Consider the following 17,850-nt stretch of genomic DNA (forward strand, 5'->3'; position numbering starts at 1 on the left):
GCATGCAAAAGTCTGAGGCCTGCAGCTCCACCCCAGCTGCTGGTATATTTAGTCAATTCTCTGCTCAGATTTTCTCTAAACACCTTCAAATTTTTTTAAAAACTATTCAATGTTTTATTCATGTAACATTGTTTTGCACATAATGAATTTATGGACTGTCTCATGAACTGATCAAAAGAGGGGTTACTGGGTACCAGATACTTGAAAATCATTCATTGTGCTTGGTCATCTCTAATGCTCCTTCTGTTTCATGACTAACAAGATCTAACTTTTGTAACATATTTTATGCCCCGAATTAATTTCCTTTTAGCAAAATACATTTCCCTTAGCAATCTGAAATGGTGATATAAATACAAAATCTACTCTACAACCATTTGCACAAACAGAATTACTGTCTGATGTTCACACAAGGAATTTAACTTCTCTATCCACTTCCCAGAAGTGCTCATATGTAAAAATAACTATGATGCAGACTGGCTCATATATGTGCAGGCTGAGCAGAGGGGCCTTCCAAGCATCAATAGAAAGAAAAGCAAGTGAGACTGTGGCCAGCTAGGAAAAGTAAGCTTCTGTAAGTCACTCACATGACTTTATATTAGTATGTCATTACTGTTCTCATTAGTATGACAGTATTAGTCCCTATCTGGAATATAACTATGGAGAAAAGATTGCTTACTGAAGCAAAGTTTTACTTTGTTGTTTTTTATTTCATTGTGTTTTTTTAAAAAAAATAATATGAAGACTCTCTAACATAGAATTGTTTGTGTTTGTGCTGGTGAATTTTAGGCAAAGCACTGTTTACAGGAGGAACAGAAAGGGAAATGCTGGTACTGACCAGAAGCAGAGTTTGGTCCTACATTTACTAGTGATTTGCAACTTAAATATGTTCTAAAGTACATGAGTGTAGCATGAGATGTAGGGGAAAAATACAAAATACAAAGAACAGCTCTATTGTGTATAGCAATTGTTTTCCATGATGCCATATATTTCAGCCTAGGGAAGTATGCCTCCACGGGCATTTTGAATGGCAGCCTTTGAATGGACTTTCATTTTAAGTAAATCAGTTTTCTTAAAGGCTCTCCAGCAAGCATTTGGAATGGATATTAGTGAAGTCTCCAGGTAATTTTGGTCTGCGGGAACAGGGTCTCTTACCTCTGTTAACCATTAACAGCTGTATAGATTCCTCCAGAGAAACGTACTTCCTTTTTCTGCTTTCTGCTCCAACAGCAAGGCCAGCTGTTTGGCAGCAAGGCAGGGCACTCAGCCAGAGCTCTACTTGATCTAGAAAAGGTTTTATCTTTCCTATTGTATACGGTAAATATTTTGTTCTAGCAGATCTGATTTGAAACTTCCCTGGGTGACTGATGAGATCTGCCCTGAGACATCACAGAGCATTTCTTCTTCCTTGTGGCTAACTGCAGATGTAATTTCTGTGAGTCCAAAACATTTTGTCCACAATTCTTGCTGGGTTCAATGTGGCCCGAATGAGAGAGTTCAAAATGAATGAGAGAGTTTGAATCAGGCCCAGCAAAGAATTACGCCATGCAGTACAAATGTCAAGAAATCATTCTTAGCAGCTGTGCAGAAAGCTGAGGCAGAGCTGTCTAGCCTATAAATGGCACAATCGAGGTCAAACCACTTCCACCCTGTCTCCTAGACCTATGACAGAGCCATTGCTAGTAACCACAGGTCATTTCCAGGCCAGCACCAGGCAATAGGATCCTTACAGCCAGGCTAAGTAGTGCATTACGTACCGTAACCTGTCATCAACAAGAAACATATTACACTCAGGCCAGGGGACGGATTTCCCTTGTCACAAGGATGCAGAAAGTAGAAAACAGCAGGAAGAAATACAGGGTCAAAGGTGAAAGAGGCAGCTCCCACAGCCTCAGGACAGCAGTTGTAGACAGATCCTCATAGCTTCTGCTTTCCACTCCTAACAGACACAGTCCAAGGGAAGACTCTGAAGTGGTCTGCACTTCACAGTCCGGAGTCAGCCATAGATTTATGCAATGGCACTCTTGAAGCATCCCACTGGGTAGTATGGGGTATAGACTGGTACTATGTATTGTTCTCACAGGTAAGTTAAGGAAGAGAATGATCACGAGAGTCCCCGCTAGAGGTGCAGAGGGACTGGTCAATCTATACAAACAAGGAGCTAGAGGAGGATGACTGTATCATGCAGGAATTGGCTGAGTCCCTGACACAGCATCTTATGAGAACGCTACTGTCAGAAAGGATTGCCTCTGGACAGCATGACCGAGACCAGCAACAAGGGAAGGAATCAACAGAAGCATTTAAAAAGAATGGCAACACACTTGCCAGAGAAGCACTTTTCAACCAGTAAGCGATACGTGTGTGCAGTTGGAAAGGGCAGTAGCATGGCTTTATGCTCAGAATCACTTCTGTGGAGTTGTCTGTATGGCCAGTCTGGTCAAATTCCTCCTAACTCGTGGTAGATGAACTGAGCAAATAAGAGGCAGAGACTGCACAAGAGTTGTTCATTCAATGCATTTCGTTCTACAGTTTTCTCCCACCGTGCAAGACTCATTGGCAGCACGGATCTTAACTCTACACGCTGGTAGCCATGTGGCTTAGCCATGTTCTGAGAATTTTGCACAGTCCTAAAAAGCTTGAGGTTTACATTGTGTTAATGTCTGTCACCTTCTGAGTACATGCTCAAGAGATTATTTCCATCCAACAAAAACAGGCCTCATGAACCATGTCTGGCACCACCTCATGAGGAACCACCTGAGATAAACCTCATAAATATCACCAGGCAACTCTGAATGAGAAAACAGCTACAGCCTGGTGATGAAAAGAGGCTCTCCAGGACCCACTAGGCAGCCCTAGACCCACAAGCACATCTGTCTTGTGTCCAAATTAACTTGTTTCCAACAAGAAGGAGGTCCATGTATCCTTGCCACCACACCAAAAGAAAAAGATGGCTGAGCAAGTTTTGTGTTTCTGCGGGCAGAACGAGTGCTCCATCTACCTGCTCCATGGCATCAGTCAATACCCCACCATGAGCTCTGCCAGAGACTCTGCAAGAAAAGAGTATTCCATTGCAAGTTCCTTCCGGCAGCAACTATGACAAACAAACAAATTAACAGCTTCTAGTTAGAGCTGCAGGACTGGAGGCTAAACTGTTCAAAGGCAGGCTCCTGGCTGCAGGGCACTCAGACCTCTCACTCAGCTGGGGAGCACAAGAATCATCAGTGAACTGTCTGGACACCAGGACTCAGCAGAGAGGATCACCGGCCCGTGAGTCCTCCCTGTGGCCTCAGTGGAAGAATCTGGAGGTGTTTCCAGCCTTCTGGATGCTTTGAGCCAATGGTGGTTTTGAGGCATGGGAAAAAAATGAAGCAGGCCCTTCTTGAAGTTACGTGGGTGCTTCACCTTGGCACGTGACAGCAGGAACGGCAACCTCTCCTCACTCTGGCCCATGACCTGCCCAGAGGAGCAACAGCTATTCTCCTAGCTCAACCTAAGCATGGTCACTGCAGGCAAACAGAAATCCTGACCTATGGCAATGCTCACATTTCACTACTCCTTCCTCATGCCTTTTCTGCTCTCATCACAGTAAATGAATGCTGTTTCTTCAGTGTTACCTACATGTCCATAGAGTGCTCATCAGCCCAGGAGCTCGAAGGCATAGACTCACTGCAGAGTCGATGCGTGCTGCAACTGGACACTGACATCGTGAACAGACTCCTTAACTCAGCTCGCACAGCTGCGGAGTGGAGACTGCCACTGCAGATAACTATCACGTTCACTGCTGATACCCACAGACAGGAGATACGGGCACTGCCTTCACAAGGGGGTTTGGGATATTCAGGTATGTCCTGTTCATCTACAGTCTTCAGGATCCCAAAGGCATGTCTGTTCCACTGCATGTGTGTAGGGTCCCAAGATGAAATGGTACTGACAAACTGAAGAAATCCTGGAGAAGTCCCACCAGTCTGTCCACAGTCTGTCCATGCACTGGAAAGAACTGATGGTGAGGCCATTTCTCATGTCTCAAGCGAGGCAGAGGAAGTTGTAAAGTGCTACATGGTTCCAATATTGAGCTCAGGAGGATTTGGTGCAGGGAAGTTGGAGTGCTGATAGAAAGTCTGGGGGAGAGGTGTCTGAATACTGTTCTGCTGGTCCCTGGCCTTGACTTTAGCTCCTTCAAAGAGAAAATGGCAAATGTGTGTGTTGACGGATGAGTCGGCGCTCTGCCAGTTTTCCTGCCCCCCGGCCAAGACTCGCATCTGTCCACTCCACCTCCTTTGTTCTCCTTATTCCTAGTCCAGGTCTTTCTCTACATCAGATTAAATGTTCAGACATGCTCTCTTACTGACTCACACTTTTCCCATCCTTGTTCCTATCCTCATTCTAAAGGACCTGCTAAAGTGTATTATTCTTTCCTATCATCAGTCCCTATCTAATCTATCCTACAGCTGCTGCACATTGATGTTACCTAAAAACCCTGCAAAAAAATCTTGCTGTCCTTTGATCTTCTGTACTCCTCTGCTGACTTATCTATAGGCCAATGTGAATATGGCTTGGGTCAGCACTTTTATACTGGCATCACGCTCTTTCTTTTCTGGAAATCTCCTTCCTGAGATGTCCAAGTGATTTAGTTGTGGCCCAAGAACAGTTAAAAATAATAGCTTTGAAGGTGGAGATGCAGAACATAGACATACTTAAGGAGAGGGAGGTGCATTGCAACAGTGTGCAGTTTCTATTTAAAGAGCGAATGCATATAGGTTTGTGCATGTGCTGCCTATAGATGAGGACCAGTGGGCAGGATGAACTAATGAAAAATACTTAAGACAGCTGACCACACAAGATAAATTAGCTTCTAGAAATCTGTACAAGATCAAATATGGCTTTGATCTAGCTTGGGAGCTAATAAAAGTGGGCTACATCTTTCACCATGATAGTCTTGGCTGACACCCAATGTAACTTTTCCTTAATTCTTTCCACAGTCATTCTGCTCTGCATAAATGATTCTTCCAGGTTTAGTATAGCAGCAGCTGGCGCCCTATCTGGTGCCATGTTAACATGGCAGATGAGGGGTCCAGGACACATCTTCACTAGGCAAATTTTACATCAGCTCTCTCACAGCTTGTCCTGCACACCTTAGCATTTTTTTTATCCTGTTTTTTTAATAGTATCTTGCTCTCCTCAGCAGAAAACTGATATTCAACAGATCCAAAGGAAAGCATTTTTACTGTAATATTGTTCCTAGGATGAATGCATTACTTACAGATTCTTTTCCTAGCAGATCTACTTTTTCCTTCCATTTTAGAGCATGTGCAACCATGCCGTGAATTGGGATCCCTTCCCCTTGCTACGATTCACACAGCAGGTTCTGTATGCCCTCAGCTCTTCTCTACACAACAACCTGGAGAATGACAACTTAAAGATGATCCTGGGACCTCCTAGATTGCAAACATGACTAAGGGACGAATCCTGATCAGTTCCAGGAATTCGCTCCCATGAACTCTCATGAGAGTCTTCTTAATGTGTTCCCTCAACCTGCCATTCAAAGGCAAGCGATCCTTCTTATAAAAGCAACTCTTTGCACGGTTCTGCATTAACCAGGACAGGAAGACAGAGCACCTGATTTCATACAATTCTTCAGATCCCACTCAGAAAACTACTTTCAAGAGATTTGTAGATATTTAATATAAATATCACTTGTTTATGATCTCTCTCACAGATTATTTTCTATACCTAAAATTATTCTTAAAACCCTCTCTGTTCTTGTTATCACAATTTAATTTCCATGTCTAAACACGCCTTTGAAGAAAAAAAGTCTGTGAGATTTAATTCTCTTCAATTAGGTGTTAGTGCTGGCAGCATATTCTCTCTTAAGAAATCTCACAAGTCTTAAAGGCAGAAATTCCTAATCTCTGCGTTAAAAAAGAAGCCTTCCAAAATTGTACCCTTCCAAACTTTTTCTAGATGAGGAACAGAAACAAAATGGAACACGAGAACAATTTAAAAATTTGCATAGACCATCCTTGAAACAGAACAATTAAATAATTATTTGTTTTATGTCATGGAAAACTGTAAAAAAATGCCGTGTTAAGTATTTAATTGCCGTGTAATAAGCCAAGATAAATATTTATAATAGAGCAGCATTTTGAAAGCAATCCCTATCAGAGCCTCAGTTATATCAATGGAAATAGAACATGGGTACCTGAAGGTGACAGGTTTATCTTGCTCCTGTTGTAGTACCCGGTGACGAAAGGTCTCCAAGACAGAGCTCCCACCAGAAGTGTTGACACACATCCAGCAGTGTGAGGCAAGAATCACACCTGGCTGTCCATGCAACCTCTCCCCCGCAAGCTGCCACCCTGGCTTGTGATCCGCCTCCCATGCTTTCTCCATTTACCACCCTGCTATTTTATGTAGGCAGCTAGAAAAGGATTTTCATGTGTATGAACATGCCTGGCTGGAAGCTGCAGCTGTTCAGCTGTTGATTTATCATCTGTTCAGCTTCTCTGACACAGGGCTGGCAACCCTTCTAAGAGCGGGGGAAGACGGAGTGGGAAGAGGAGACGGCTGGTAGTTGACAGCTGTTTCAGCCTCTGCACTTTAATTGGCTCTGAATATGTCTCAACATCCTAAATTTGGCTGACGCTCAGTCTTCATCAGAAGAGGACACAGAGCCATGAAGAAAGGAAGGACTGAGCGAAGTGGAAGGTTTAAGAAGGAAAAGATAACATGACTTTAGCCTGCTCAGGGTTATTCATGCCAGGCCTTCTTTAATGGGAGACAGAAGCCATGTTGAAGAAGGTAAAAGCCCGTGTTTCCAGAGGACAGATTGCAAGAATGCTCCAAATCATGCCTTGTAAGAACCAGAAATTTGTGTTCTGGATTTCTACTCATTTCCCCATTGTGATCAGCCCTGTTTGAGAGACGAAAACTCTATCTCTGCTCTCCTGTCCAGGGAGGTATTTACTGAAAAAAATGTGACAAGAGTGCAGCTAAGGAAACTGTCTCCCCTTTACCTCCTCCCCAACACTGTCTCCTGGTGACTAGCACACTCTGAAGGTCACTTGTTAGAGATGCACCTCCTTGGCTGGATAGCCTTTCTTTCACACCCTCATCCAGCTCGAGACTGTGGTTTGTTCAGTTCTTTTCTTTTCCTGCCTTCAGCAGATACTAGTCTGGTCAGATAGACTGCTGAACCCCACTCTCTGTGCCTTCTCCATCCATCCTACGGGCCACAAAGGCTATGAAGAAGGAGATCAGAGCTGGCAAGCATGAAGGAGGTGATGCATCAGAGGCTTGTGGTGAGATTGTGGGTGACCAGAATGAAGGCCACATGGGACAAAATCCTGAAGATGTCCCAGACAGTGCGAACTGTTGGAGAACCAGTTGGTCACCTCTCAGCTGCTGTGTCGCCCTGGTGGAATCACATCCATAGCAATTCCCACCTTCAGAGAACAGAACTAAGGTTGCATCACATGCGTATGCTGTATTTGCATCTTATCATTTCCAGGGGTGTAAACTCAGCCATATTAAAGGTATGAGACACTGCCTGCCTTTATCTGCGTTAATGAGTTCAGAGGGTTCATTAAAAAAATAGATTAGTAGCAAGCATTGGGCAACACTGCCCTGTATATATCCCACTTAGGTATTCAACTCAATTGCCATTATTTACCAAAACATATGAACTATTCACAGAATTCGAATTGCAGTCAACAGGATGTCAAAGTCATCAACTACAAGGTTACCAAAGACTCCAGCGCTGTCACTGTTGCCAAATCAAAGATGTATTTGGCTGAAGCTGAAACTGAAATATAATCTTCATCCAAGAGGGAGGTGTGCTTGTGTTCTCTGTGACAAGCAGCCAGATTAAAACACTTCATAACAGATTAATTAAATGACCTCAGAAGTAATGAGACTACATTTTTAGTCATTAGTTCTATAACTTCAAAGTTAAATACTTAGTCAAATACAAAGTTAAAGAAACTGAAGTCACGAAAAAAGAGTAGGACATTGTGTTACTGGCATAAGACAGGCAATGCTAGTATGAGGAATTTTAATATGACATTCATAATCTGAATCAAGCATTTGAACTTCCCCACGGCAAACAAGGCATTGTGTCTCCTGAGGTTAGGATCTTTTCATTATCTGTGTCCTCACAAGTTCACCAGTGGGAAGGAAGCTCTTATGAAAAGAAAGCAAATTTTTCTGATGATCAAAACTATATTTGACTTTCAAACTTTCTGAGAGTCTTACCTTCAGTGAGTAGTTTCATTCAGTAAAGGACAAATGAATTAAAACCAACCATTTTTTAAAAAAATCAATCCTTGCAAAGGAAATTCTCACTTACTACCTTTAGAGGGAAATTCTCACTTTAAGGAGAGAAGATTGGAAACATGCTTTATCTAGATTTCTTAATGAGACGCTAGAAACAGAGAAGACTAAGAGCTGATGTTAGAAGGTGGTAATTTTTCTTGTCCTTGTCCCACAACAGGCCATTGGGTGTTATTTCCTCACATTATACACACTTATGAAGGAACCATGTAACATCTCCTTTTCTGCAGAGATATTTCAGTGACTTGCTGGAAGCTTCGATGAATCATCATGGGATACATGAGTGAACTGGTGTATTAACAAACCATTGCTTATAGATTTCTCAGAGGAGACTTCCTTCTTCTCCGTATTCTTAAAATGCGGACCCCTGAGTAGGTTGTACCCAAAACTTCCATCCCATGCCCTCTATTACACTCACATGGCATTTGGTGCCTTGACCCCATAGAAAGAACTGACAAAGCACCATTGTAGCTTCAGAAATTCTCTCTACAGGAACACAGCTTAAGTCAGTGAGAGGCAACCCCTTCTGAGAAGACTGTAGCTACTTCAGGAAACAGCCTGGCCCCTTCCAAGACAGCGTTGGGATTGGTGAGTCTCAGGAATACCGTGTCTCTCCTCAATCAAAAGCTGCTTTTGAGTTATTGCCTCTTACAAGGCAGTGGTCTCTACCAGCTAGACCTCAAAATGAAGTTGGAGATAATTTTAGCAAAGTCAAAGTGGGAAATCAGGCCCTCTTGAAAGCGCTGACTTTTAAAAGATGGCAGCAGGGCAGGGAAGGGAATAAAGAAAACAGGTCATGAAACTGCAGAGCTGGGAATTGCCTCCATAAGATCGGTTCTTGTGTCTTCTTTTTTTTCCCAAAACACTGATCAGTACTTCTTTATTAAGATTTTTAACTCAGCAGCTTGAAGATGATCTTCGCCTGTTGTGTGAAAAGTCAGAACATGAAACCAAAAAGGATGAGATCTGGGCTCTGTGGCCTCCTTCTCAGTATTTCAAAGTGGATCTACGAAGCAACCATTCTAACCACCAGCACACCAAACCGGCTAGGCTTGCGGAAATACTGCTGATCCTCGCCTCTCCTTGCTGAACCTGAGCCATCATAGAGGCAAGAATGCAAAGTATTCAGGGCTAAAAGAAGAAAGAGACAGTGTAATTCTGTGGTTTATTTCTTATGGCATTTAGATGAAAAGAACAGAGTTGAGGGATGTGGTTATTTGTCCCCATTCAAGTTCAGTTAAAAGCAAAACAAAACAAAAATATCCAAAATCCTTTGGGAAGATGGACTGTAAAACCAAGGACTGCTATCAGTAACTCAAGCGGCTGAAATCTGTGCTGAAGATCTGTATACCGAGTTGACCACGCAAGTTAGAAGGGCGCTTTGGTTTCATCAGATGGAAATTCTGGCGAACATGCTTTTATATGAGACAAGCTTAACGGCTCTTTCATGTGGTTTGGTTTTGGTTAGCTTATTGTGTACTTTCATGTGTAGTTTGGCTGTTATTCCTGAAAACAGATCTGTTTCTTAACAAAAACAAATGAATGACTCGCTCTTGCTAAGTGACTTCCAACAATAAACATTAGGCTGTCACCCTCAAATCAGCTTCTCTTGCTCTGAAGTCTAAGGGTATAGTTAGAGAATACAGTGGCACCAAATACAACCGCCCTCTGCTAACAAATGACAGTCCTCTTCTCTCATCCTCTCTCCACCCCCGCCTTAGTGCCAGCTCTGATCACAAAGTAAGCTCATTCAAAATGAACTGCTGAAAACTATTACTTTTCTTCCCAGTGCAGTCTTCTGCTGAATTAAAAAGTTAAATTGGTCCATTGATCAGTATCAGGGCTTGTGCAAGGGAGCAGGGAAAGGGAGCAGCAGGATTATGGAGAACGGAACCTCTCCTTTTCTCCTCTTCTGTGGCAGTAAGTTGTTAGATCACCCAAGATGTACCACACAACTGCATCGGAGGGCTGTTGTAACTGGGATTCCCTGATAGCGTTTGTCATTATGCACGTACAACCCTTCTCTCTGCTGTTCTGCAGTCAGGTAAGGGCTGTATCCAACTGACTGGTGATTCCTGGACCACTGGAGACTCTGGGGGTACCCCGGGGAGAGGACACTTGATCCATACCCGTGCTGAAGCTGCTCAAGGAAAAGGCCAAACCACTGGATTAGAAAGAGAACAGTTACTAACATCATTCTGGGAGGCTGGCTGTCAGAGCCAATCTTTAGACCACAGAAGAAACACGGTGCATCCGCATCCGACCCCGCTCCAGCGGCCATATGCATTTTACCCAGCGATCCCTGCACACGGAACCCCTCCATTACAGAGACACCCCCTGAACGGGCGCTGACCCCCCGAGACTCAAGCCCAGGAAACCCCTAGAGTCCCCAGTGGAAACGTGGTACTTGGCGGTGCTTCCTTGGTGCTCGGGAGACCAGCGGGAGAGCCCGCCCTTGCCCGCGAGCCCTGCGCTTCTGCCCGCCCGCCTCTGGGCCTCCCCCTCCCCGCAGGGGTCAGCCCCCGCGCCGCCGGCCGCTCGGCCCCGCTGCAGGCGGGCGGGCCTGCGCTCGCTTCTCCTGGCAACTCCCCCTCAGAATTCACCCTCCTCTCTCTGGGAGCCGGGCGGCCCCCTCCGAAGGGACAGGCCCCGGCACCGAGGAGACAACGCGGTGCCTGGGGAACACCGCCGCCAACGGCAGGGCGACCTCCCCCCTCCCGGCGCGGCCCCGCCGGGCGCAGCGGCGGCTGAAGGGAGGCCGCTCCGCGCAGGCGCGGAGGGCGCCGCGCCCCCTCCCTCCCGCCCGAGCGCTGCCGAGCGCTCCCGACCTCCTCCGGGCGCGCAGGCGCGCAGGGCCGAGCGCGGCGGGGCGGGGGAGCCTCCCGGCGCCCTCCCGCCTCCCCTCCCCGCGGGGCGGCCAGCGCGCATGTGCGGTTGCCAGGGCGGCCGTCTCCGGTGAAGGTTTAAAATCTGCGGGGCATGCGCGGAGCCGCTTCTGGCCCTGGCGAGGGGGACGCCACATTGGAACGGCGAGCGGAGCGCTCCGGGCAGCGCCGGGCCGGGTACAGTTTTGCGCCGCCTCCGCTCCTCCCGAGCCGCGCTCGCCCGGCCTCGCCCGGCTCTGCCCCGCTCCCCGCCCGCCCTCCCCCCCGCGACACATGCCGCTGCTGCCGGCCCGCGTCTAGCGCCGCTGCCGGGCCCGGCGCGCTGAGGCGAGGGAGTGCGCGGCGGGCGGTGAGCGGGCGGCGGCGCGGCGCGGCGCTCTGGCCGGGCCGTGAGGGTCGGAGGCGGGCGGGCGTGGATGGATCCCCGCGTGGCCTGGATCCAGCCCGAGCAGAAAGGCCCCGCGAATGCGCTGTGGATGCAGATCTGGGAGACCTCGCAGGGCGTGGGGGGCCGGGGCGGCGCCAGCTTCCCGCACTACCTCTGCCTTAACTCCCCGGCGCTGGACTCGGCCGCCGCCGCCTCCCCGCCCCGCGGCCACAGCTGCGTGCGGCTCGGGGCGCCCGGCGGCGGCGCCTGCTGCTCCTCTTCCTCGCCGCCTTCGCCTTCGCCTTCCCCTCCGGCCCTGCTGACCGGACTGGTTCCCGCTGCCACCGCCGGCCCCGCGGCGGTGAACGGCGGCGGCGGCGGCGAGGGAGGGCGGCGGCTGCAGAAGTCGCCCTCCGTCTCTTCCTCGTCCTCCTGCTCGTCGGTGGAGTCCGGCACCGAGAGCCCCGGCTTCTCCTCCTCGGGATCGTGCAGCGGCGGCGGAGGCGGCGGCTCCTCCTCTTCCTCCTGCGGCCCCCGGGCGGCGGCGGTGGCTCCTCCCGGGCTGCTGGGCAGCGGGGCCGGACCCGGGGAGTTTTTTAACTTCCACGAGAACAAAGTGAACGGCGTGAACGGGCACCACCAGCCCCCGCACCTGGCGCGCAGCCCCCACCCGCCGCCGCCGGCGTCGCCCCAGCAGCACCAGTACCACCCGGGCCGCAGGAAACGGGAGAATAAAGCCAGCACCTATGGGATGAATTACCTGCTCTCCGGCAGCCGAGGCCTCGCCGTCAACAGCTCCCCCCACCAGCAGCGGCAGCCGCCCCCGCCAGCGCTGCAGAGCCCCGGCACACCCTGGAAGACCAGGAAATACAGCCCGGGCGTCCAGGGGTGAGCAGCCGGGGCCCCGGGGGCTGCTGCGGCCCGAGAGGCAAGGGGGACCTCGGCCGCCTCTCCTGCGGCCCCTCGGGGCGCGGGGGCGGGGGGGTCGGGCTCAGGCAGACTCCTCCGGAGCCGGCTGCGGCAGCGAGGCCGATGATAGCGGGTGGCGGGGCGCAAAGCCGTGGTCTTCGGTGAATCGCCTTGGTCTGTGCCGGCTGGGTGGCCCCTGGCCGGAGCGGCGGTGCAGGCGGGGCCTGGGAGCCCCGGGCCTTGCAGTAGGTCCAGAGGTGAAGTCGCCAGGCCGCTATCAAACGGCACCGAGGATAATTAAAGCCGCGGTGGGTGGGGGATGCTCGTCAAAGCTCCCAGGGGTCAGATTCAGATTGCAAGGGGGAAGTGGAAGGCTTTAGCTCAGAGAAGCTCAAAGAAAACCCTTGCACTAATTTTTAAGTGCTTCAGCTTGGGCTGTAGCAGACGGGGTACTTCGGGGAGCGTTAGAGACATCAGTTGAAAGGGAAGTGCCCAATTCTGGCTGAAATGAGCGTGAAAGTCAATGTGGTCTTAGAAGGTTTTTGAGGGGTATGTTCTATCTCTAGAGTAGATTGAGCCAGCCAATATCGGAACTGAAATCTTGGCTTTCTAAAGAGAACGCTTTTACGAAGCTTATCCTATCCTGTGGCCATAACTTTCTCATATAAATGGATAGTTAGTAAGGCTGAGTATTCACTTTGGTCCGATCAGCATGTAGAAGGGACTAAACTTGAACAAAGCACCTCTGGGGTTCTCCGTGAGGTTTCTGTATTCCAGCTGTCAAATTTCACTCAGTCAAGGGGAAATGTTGCTTTCTAATGTTAAGATTATTTTATTCATGGCAAAAATGCTAGCTGCACTGATTGACCATAACAGATTCCTGATGTCACTTCAAAAATAGTTTCTTGGAACTCCTAAAATCCAAGACCCTTGGATGCCCATGGAGTAAAGGCACTGCATGCTTGTAGAGGGAAATAAAAATAACAGGGTAAACTTTCAGAGCTGGAGAAATTTAAGTGAGATATTTAACTTAAAGACAGCGTCTTCCTTTTCTGTTTTGGGTGGTACCATCAGGCATTGAGTGAGTTGAAGTTATCCAGAAGTATTAAAAGATGTTTTTAAAGTTCTGTTTTTGCAAACCATTGCCTCTCCTGGGGAGGACAAGACTTGTGACTACTGCTTTTTAATTCCAAACTGACACCGAAAATGAAAATGGCTTACAGGAAGCTAAAATTTGGATGTTTAATAGGTGTCATATGCTAGGAGCTTTGGGTCCTGTACTAATAAGATGTATGTCTAAAATTCCGATATTATCTTAAAAATAGTCTGAACTTATTTGTTTTATTTAATTTCCATAGAGATGCAGTAGAACACTGAGTTAATAATTTATCTGTGTAAGACAAGTCCATGTCACTGAGGTAGATCTCCAAGCAGGTGGATGAGAGAGTTGCCTGAGGTCACCCAGCAGGTCTATGGCAAACCTGGGAATTGAATCCAGGCACTGCAGGTTCTGTCCTCTTGTTGTTAGGCACCAACACCTATGCCAATCACATGCCTTTTCATCTTCTGCCCTTTTCTGTTGGCTTTCCTTTAATAAAGGTTATGCCACTTTTCAAGTATAAGTTTGTAGAGAATCCATACACAAATAAATTGTTTAGCCAAGCTTCAGTTGCACTATTCAGTTCCATAATGCAGGTTGTTCTTTTGCTAATGAGTTAATGACAAGTTCTTGGCTAAATATCTTTGAAAGTGGAAGCTGTATTTCCGGATCTTTTGTCCTTCTGTCAAGGATCTGTATTACTACAGTGAGACCTGATGGTAGGGATGGGACACCGGTAACTACAGCATGTGTGATCCCATAGTTCCAGACTGGCTCATGATTAATTTGTCAAATCATTAAGCTTCACAAAACTGTACAAATGTCATAGCTTTCCTTAGAGTAGCGGGGAACTAGTGCTGAAGGAGAGTGTGGAAGTTGAGACCATAGACTTAAATATGAGAAGCAGTTTCTGCCTTAAACTTTGAGTTCTGTTACCCAAGGTGAATCTCAGACAAGTGTGTATTCTAAAACAATTTTCTGTTTGGTGTTAGAAAATTTTTGTATGAAGTACTTGCATGATTGAAATAACAAAAGTATCGTCACTGATGGAGTGGTTTTAGGTGTCTATCTTCTGCAGAAATTCCTGACTACTGGTGAATTTAACTTCATTTTCCTGAAGCCAGGCTGGTGTATTATTTGACTCTTCAAATAAAAATGCACCGAAAAGACTGGGGTGGGAACAGATCCCTACAGAAGTTTCATCTGAATCCTTTATGTTCCTGATTCATTGCCTGGTGTTACTTCGAACTTCCAGCCCAGTCCTCAAGCATCACTTCTGTAACTGTGATGGTCGATTGACAGAGCATCTTCAGTGGTGTCAAACTGGTGTACGCAACTGTTAAAAAATGTGATCCTTACAATCTTCAGTTGCAGTCTGCTGTGGACGTAGATTATAGGAAGAAGGACTTGATCATTGATGCTCTTGTGCTCGTATTATACATGAATGTCAGAGCTTACTCTGCCGTGAATATCGTTCTCTGCAGAATGTTTTTCTACGATTTCCAAGTGATACGCAATAGCTCACAGTGTTACTATAGCGTCTTTTGGTAACAGACTAAGAAGGGTAATCTCTTTGCCCTCTCTCAGGATGCAGTACTACTTTTGATGAAATGCCTGCATGCTTTGAAATAGTACTGTGTTCTCCCCGCTTTCTCATTCAGAGCTGGAGAGGGTCTGTAGCAGTGCAAGTCATCACCATTTTTTTTCAAATGGATCATATTCAGTGGCTTTGTGATGGTAGGTGTGGTGACGTTTAGGAAAGCTTTATGTGGTAAAGTCTGTGTTTTGTTCTATGTACAGCATTCCTTTTTTCTAGTGTACTCACACCTATTGCTTTTACCACCTTCTGACAGTAGCATGCCAATCGTTGTGTTGTAAAGGAAATTCTCCCTCTCATAAAACACAAGTGTGAATAGCCATGCTTGATTAGATTTCATGCTAAAGCTATGCTTTAGGATGCCTTATATTGACCTGTGTCATCTTTTTCCAGATTTTTGGAAAGTAAGGAGTGAAGTGAATGAAGCCATATTTATTCCAGTGCTTCAACAGAGTGATTAATATAGCAATAGTGTAAGGTGTTAAATGCCTGGGTTTAGGTTAGGAGTACAGCACAGCAGAGGTGACAAAATGATTGGTTTCAGATGTGATGCAGATAAGTGTCCTTTAATATTAAAAGGTTAGCTCAAACTACTATGAGTGATGTTCAGAACTACATGTGGTTTCTTGCTGCTGTAAAGTGTCCTCTTGAGTGGTTTTAAACTACTTCTAGCATCTTAGGGTCTGCCTTCTTTGTACATCAAAGTAAACCTTCTGTTTCTGTAAAGTCAGTATTTTAAATATATCTGACTAGTTTAAGCATCCAGAGAGTTTAAAAGTGCTGGAATTTTATTTCAAAATATGGAATCAAGCTATACTAAACTTTTTGCTAAGGAGACTACTGCTAGGTTTGCATTGTTTGGGTACACAGCTAATACGGCACTTTCTCTTAAGATGTAGCTAATTGCTTCTGATCAGTATCTGATTTAATTCTTCTGCTTCTTAATATGAATTTAACAAAGTAAAGAATTAAGGCATTTTTAACAATATGAGCCTGTTCTACTTAATACTTTCAACTAACTTTTTCAGATTAATTGTAGATGTTGAATGAGATTGGTGCTGAAATACCTGGCATGTATGCTTGGTACATTGCAGTGCTGTGCAGAGACAACAGAACTAGCTTGTTGAGGATTAGTGTGGATACCAGAAGTGTTATGATACTTTGGAGTGGTGCTCTACCCGGACTAATTAGCATTGCATAGCATCTGATGATTTACTGCATTAATTTTTCCCCCTCCAGACCTGTTGTCTTTAACCGTCTCTTGATAATGACACAAAAGTTGTGTTGTAGAGCACAAGAGAGCAAACACATTTGGTTAGGCTGAAGGAGGATTCAGGCCAGCGTTGTCTGGTGACCATAGCAGATACTTGGGGTGGGTTCTCATAAGCAAGGTAAGCTTATGACGATGCTTCCCCAGAAGACTTGCTTCAGTGTTCACCAGTTTGCAGCTGAAGGATACTGTGTACCACAAGTGATGTCCAGAGATTGATTGCTGTAGCTACTCAGATGTGGTGGTGTTACTATATGCTAAGTCTATACTGGGTTTTGTTTATTTCTTCACCTGTATGCTGAAGTGTTTCTAATTTCAGTCTTACTGGGTTTTTTGCTTTTATATTGCTGAACTTCGGTGACCAAGATAAATTCAGTTACTGGGTTTTGTGCAATGTGCTATTAAAAACACATTGCATTCAGGACCTTCCATAGCTCTAGTTCTATGTTTGTCAACCCTTGCTTCTTATGCTGCTGTCAGAGCTGGACAATGCAAATTAATGTGTAGGGATGTGACATTGTCAGTTCCTTTTGCAAATTTTATTTTCTTGTACTTTGGCTGAGCTGAAAAAATGCAGACTTTGGAAACTCTGTGAAGCCTTTACTGTCTGCGCTGGGGTGTCCAGCCCTTGTGAGGCCTTTAAGGGATTCCTAAAGGTGGTATTCTAGCTCCTCCCTGTACTTAACAGTGTTGTCTTGCTCTAATACCTTCTAATAAAGAATCAACACAATGGGCTATGCTTCATCTGTTAAGTCATTCATGTCTGTTATCTGCAATGTTAGGTGGATACCTGTAGTGAAGGCATTAATGTAAGAGGCAGGCAGTGCTGGCAGTGTACACTTGATTCTTGTTTCATCTGGCTTTGGGATCAGGGCAGAACTAGGCAGTATGCAAGGAGGAGGGTGGGAGTGGTTGCCTGTTAGTTGTAGTAAATGTCTGGAGAGAGACTTGAGAGAGCATCAGGACGTGGTTGAACAGATTGTTTTCATGCCTAAAGGTTGGTACGCAGCAGAGTTCAAGGGTAGCTGCTGGATGAATTGTCAAAAGAACAGAACGTTTGTGGTCGGCTAAGTTGACTAGAGTAGGTGAAGCTCAAAGTTTCCTTGTAAAGTGTATGCCTAGTGTAGAGTTAGAGACTGATGCTTTCGGTAATGGAATAAAAGGAATATTTTGTCAGCAGTAGACTTGAGAGAGAACATAGTACTAGAGGTCAGAAAGGCTGAGCTACAGTAGTAAAACATGAGAAGGCTTTGCATGACAGGTGCTCACATCTGTATAACGGAGAATGGGACATGTTTGGAGCAGTTTAATCTGGCATCAGCTTCATGATGCTTTTTGTGGTTGTTAGGCTTTGGCAGTAGAGATAATTGGCACTAAGAACTTAAACAGCTGTACCGG

The 17,850-nt window shown here is 46.3% G+C and overlaps 1 protein-coding gene across 7 annotated transcripts in view; it reads left to right on the top strand.

Annotated features, from left to right (window-relative positions):
• Window positions 1-11,105: 11,105 nt before the first annotated feature.
• The window catches only part of TENT4A (terminal nucleotidyltransferase 4A), a 62,939-nt gene continuing 56,194 nt past the window's right edge, over window positions 11,106-17,850 (top strand). For 3 of the 7 annotated variants that reach the window (XM_082314195.1, XM_082314198.1, XM_082314199.1), the window contains exon 1: window positions 11,107-12,465. In XM_082314195.1, coding sequence (XP_082170321.1) covers window positions 11,627-12,465 — 839 coding nt within the window. In that variant the 5' untranslated portion in view covers window positions 11,107-11,626. Of the gene's footprint in view, window positions 12,466-17,850 lie in introns of all 7 variants that reach the window. The other 4 variants (XM_082314196.1, XM_082314200.1, XM_082314197.1 and 1 more) reach the window with 4 other exon arrangements.

This window comes from Platalea leucorodia (assembly GCF_965183815.1).
Source record: "Platalea leucorodia genome assembly, chromosome: 1".
Taxonomy (NCBI): domain Eukaryota; kingdom Metazoa; phylum Chordata; class Aves; order Pelecaniformes; family Threskiornithidae; genus Platalea; species Platalea leucorodia.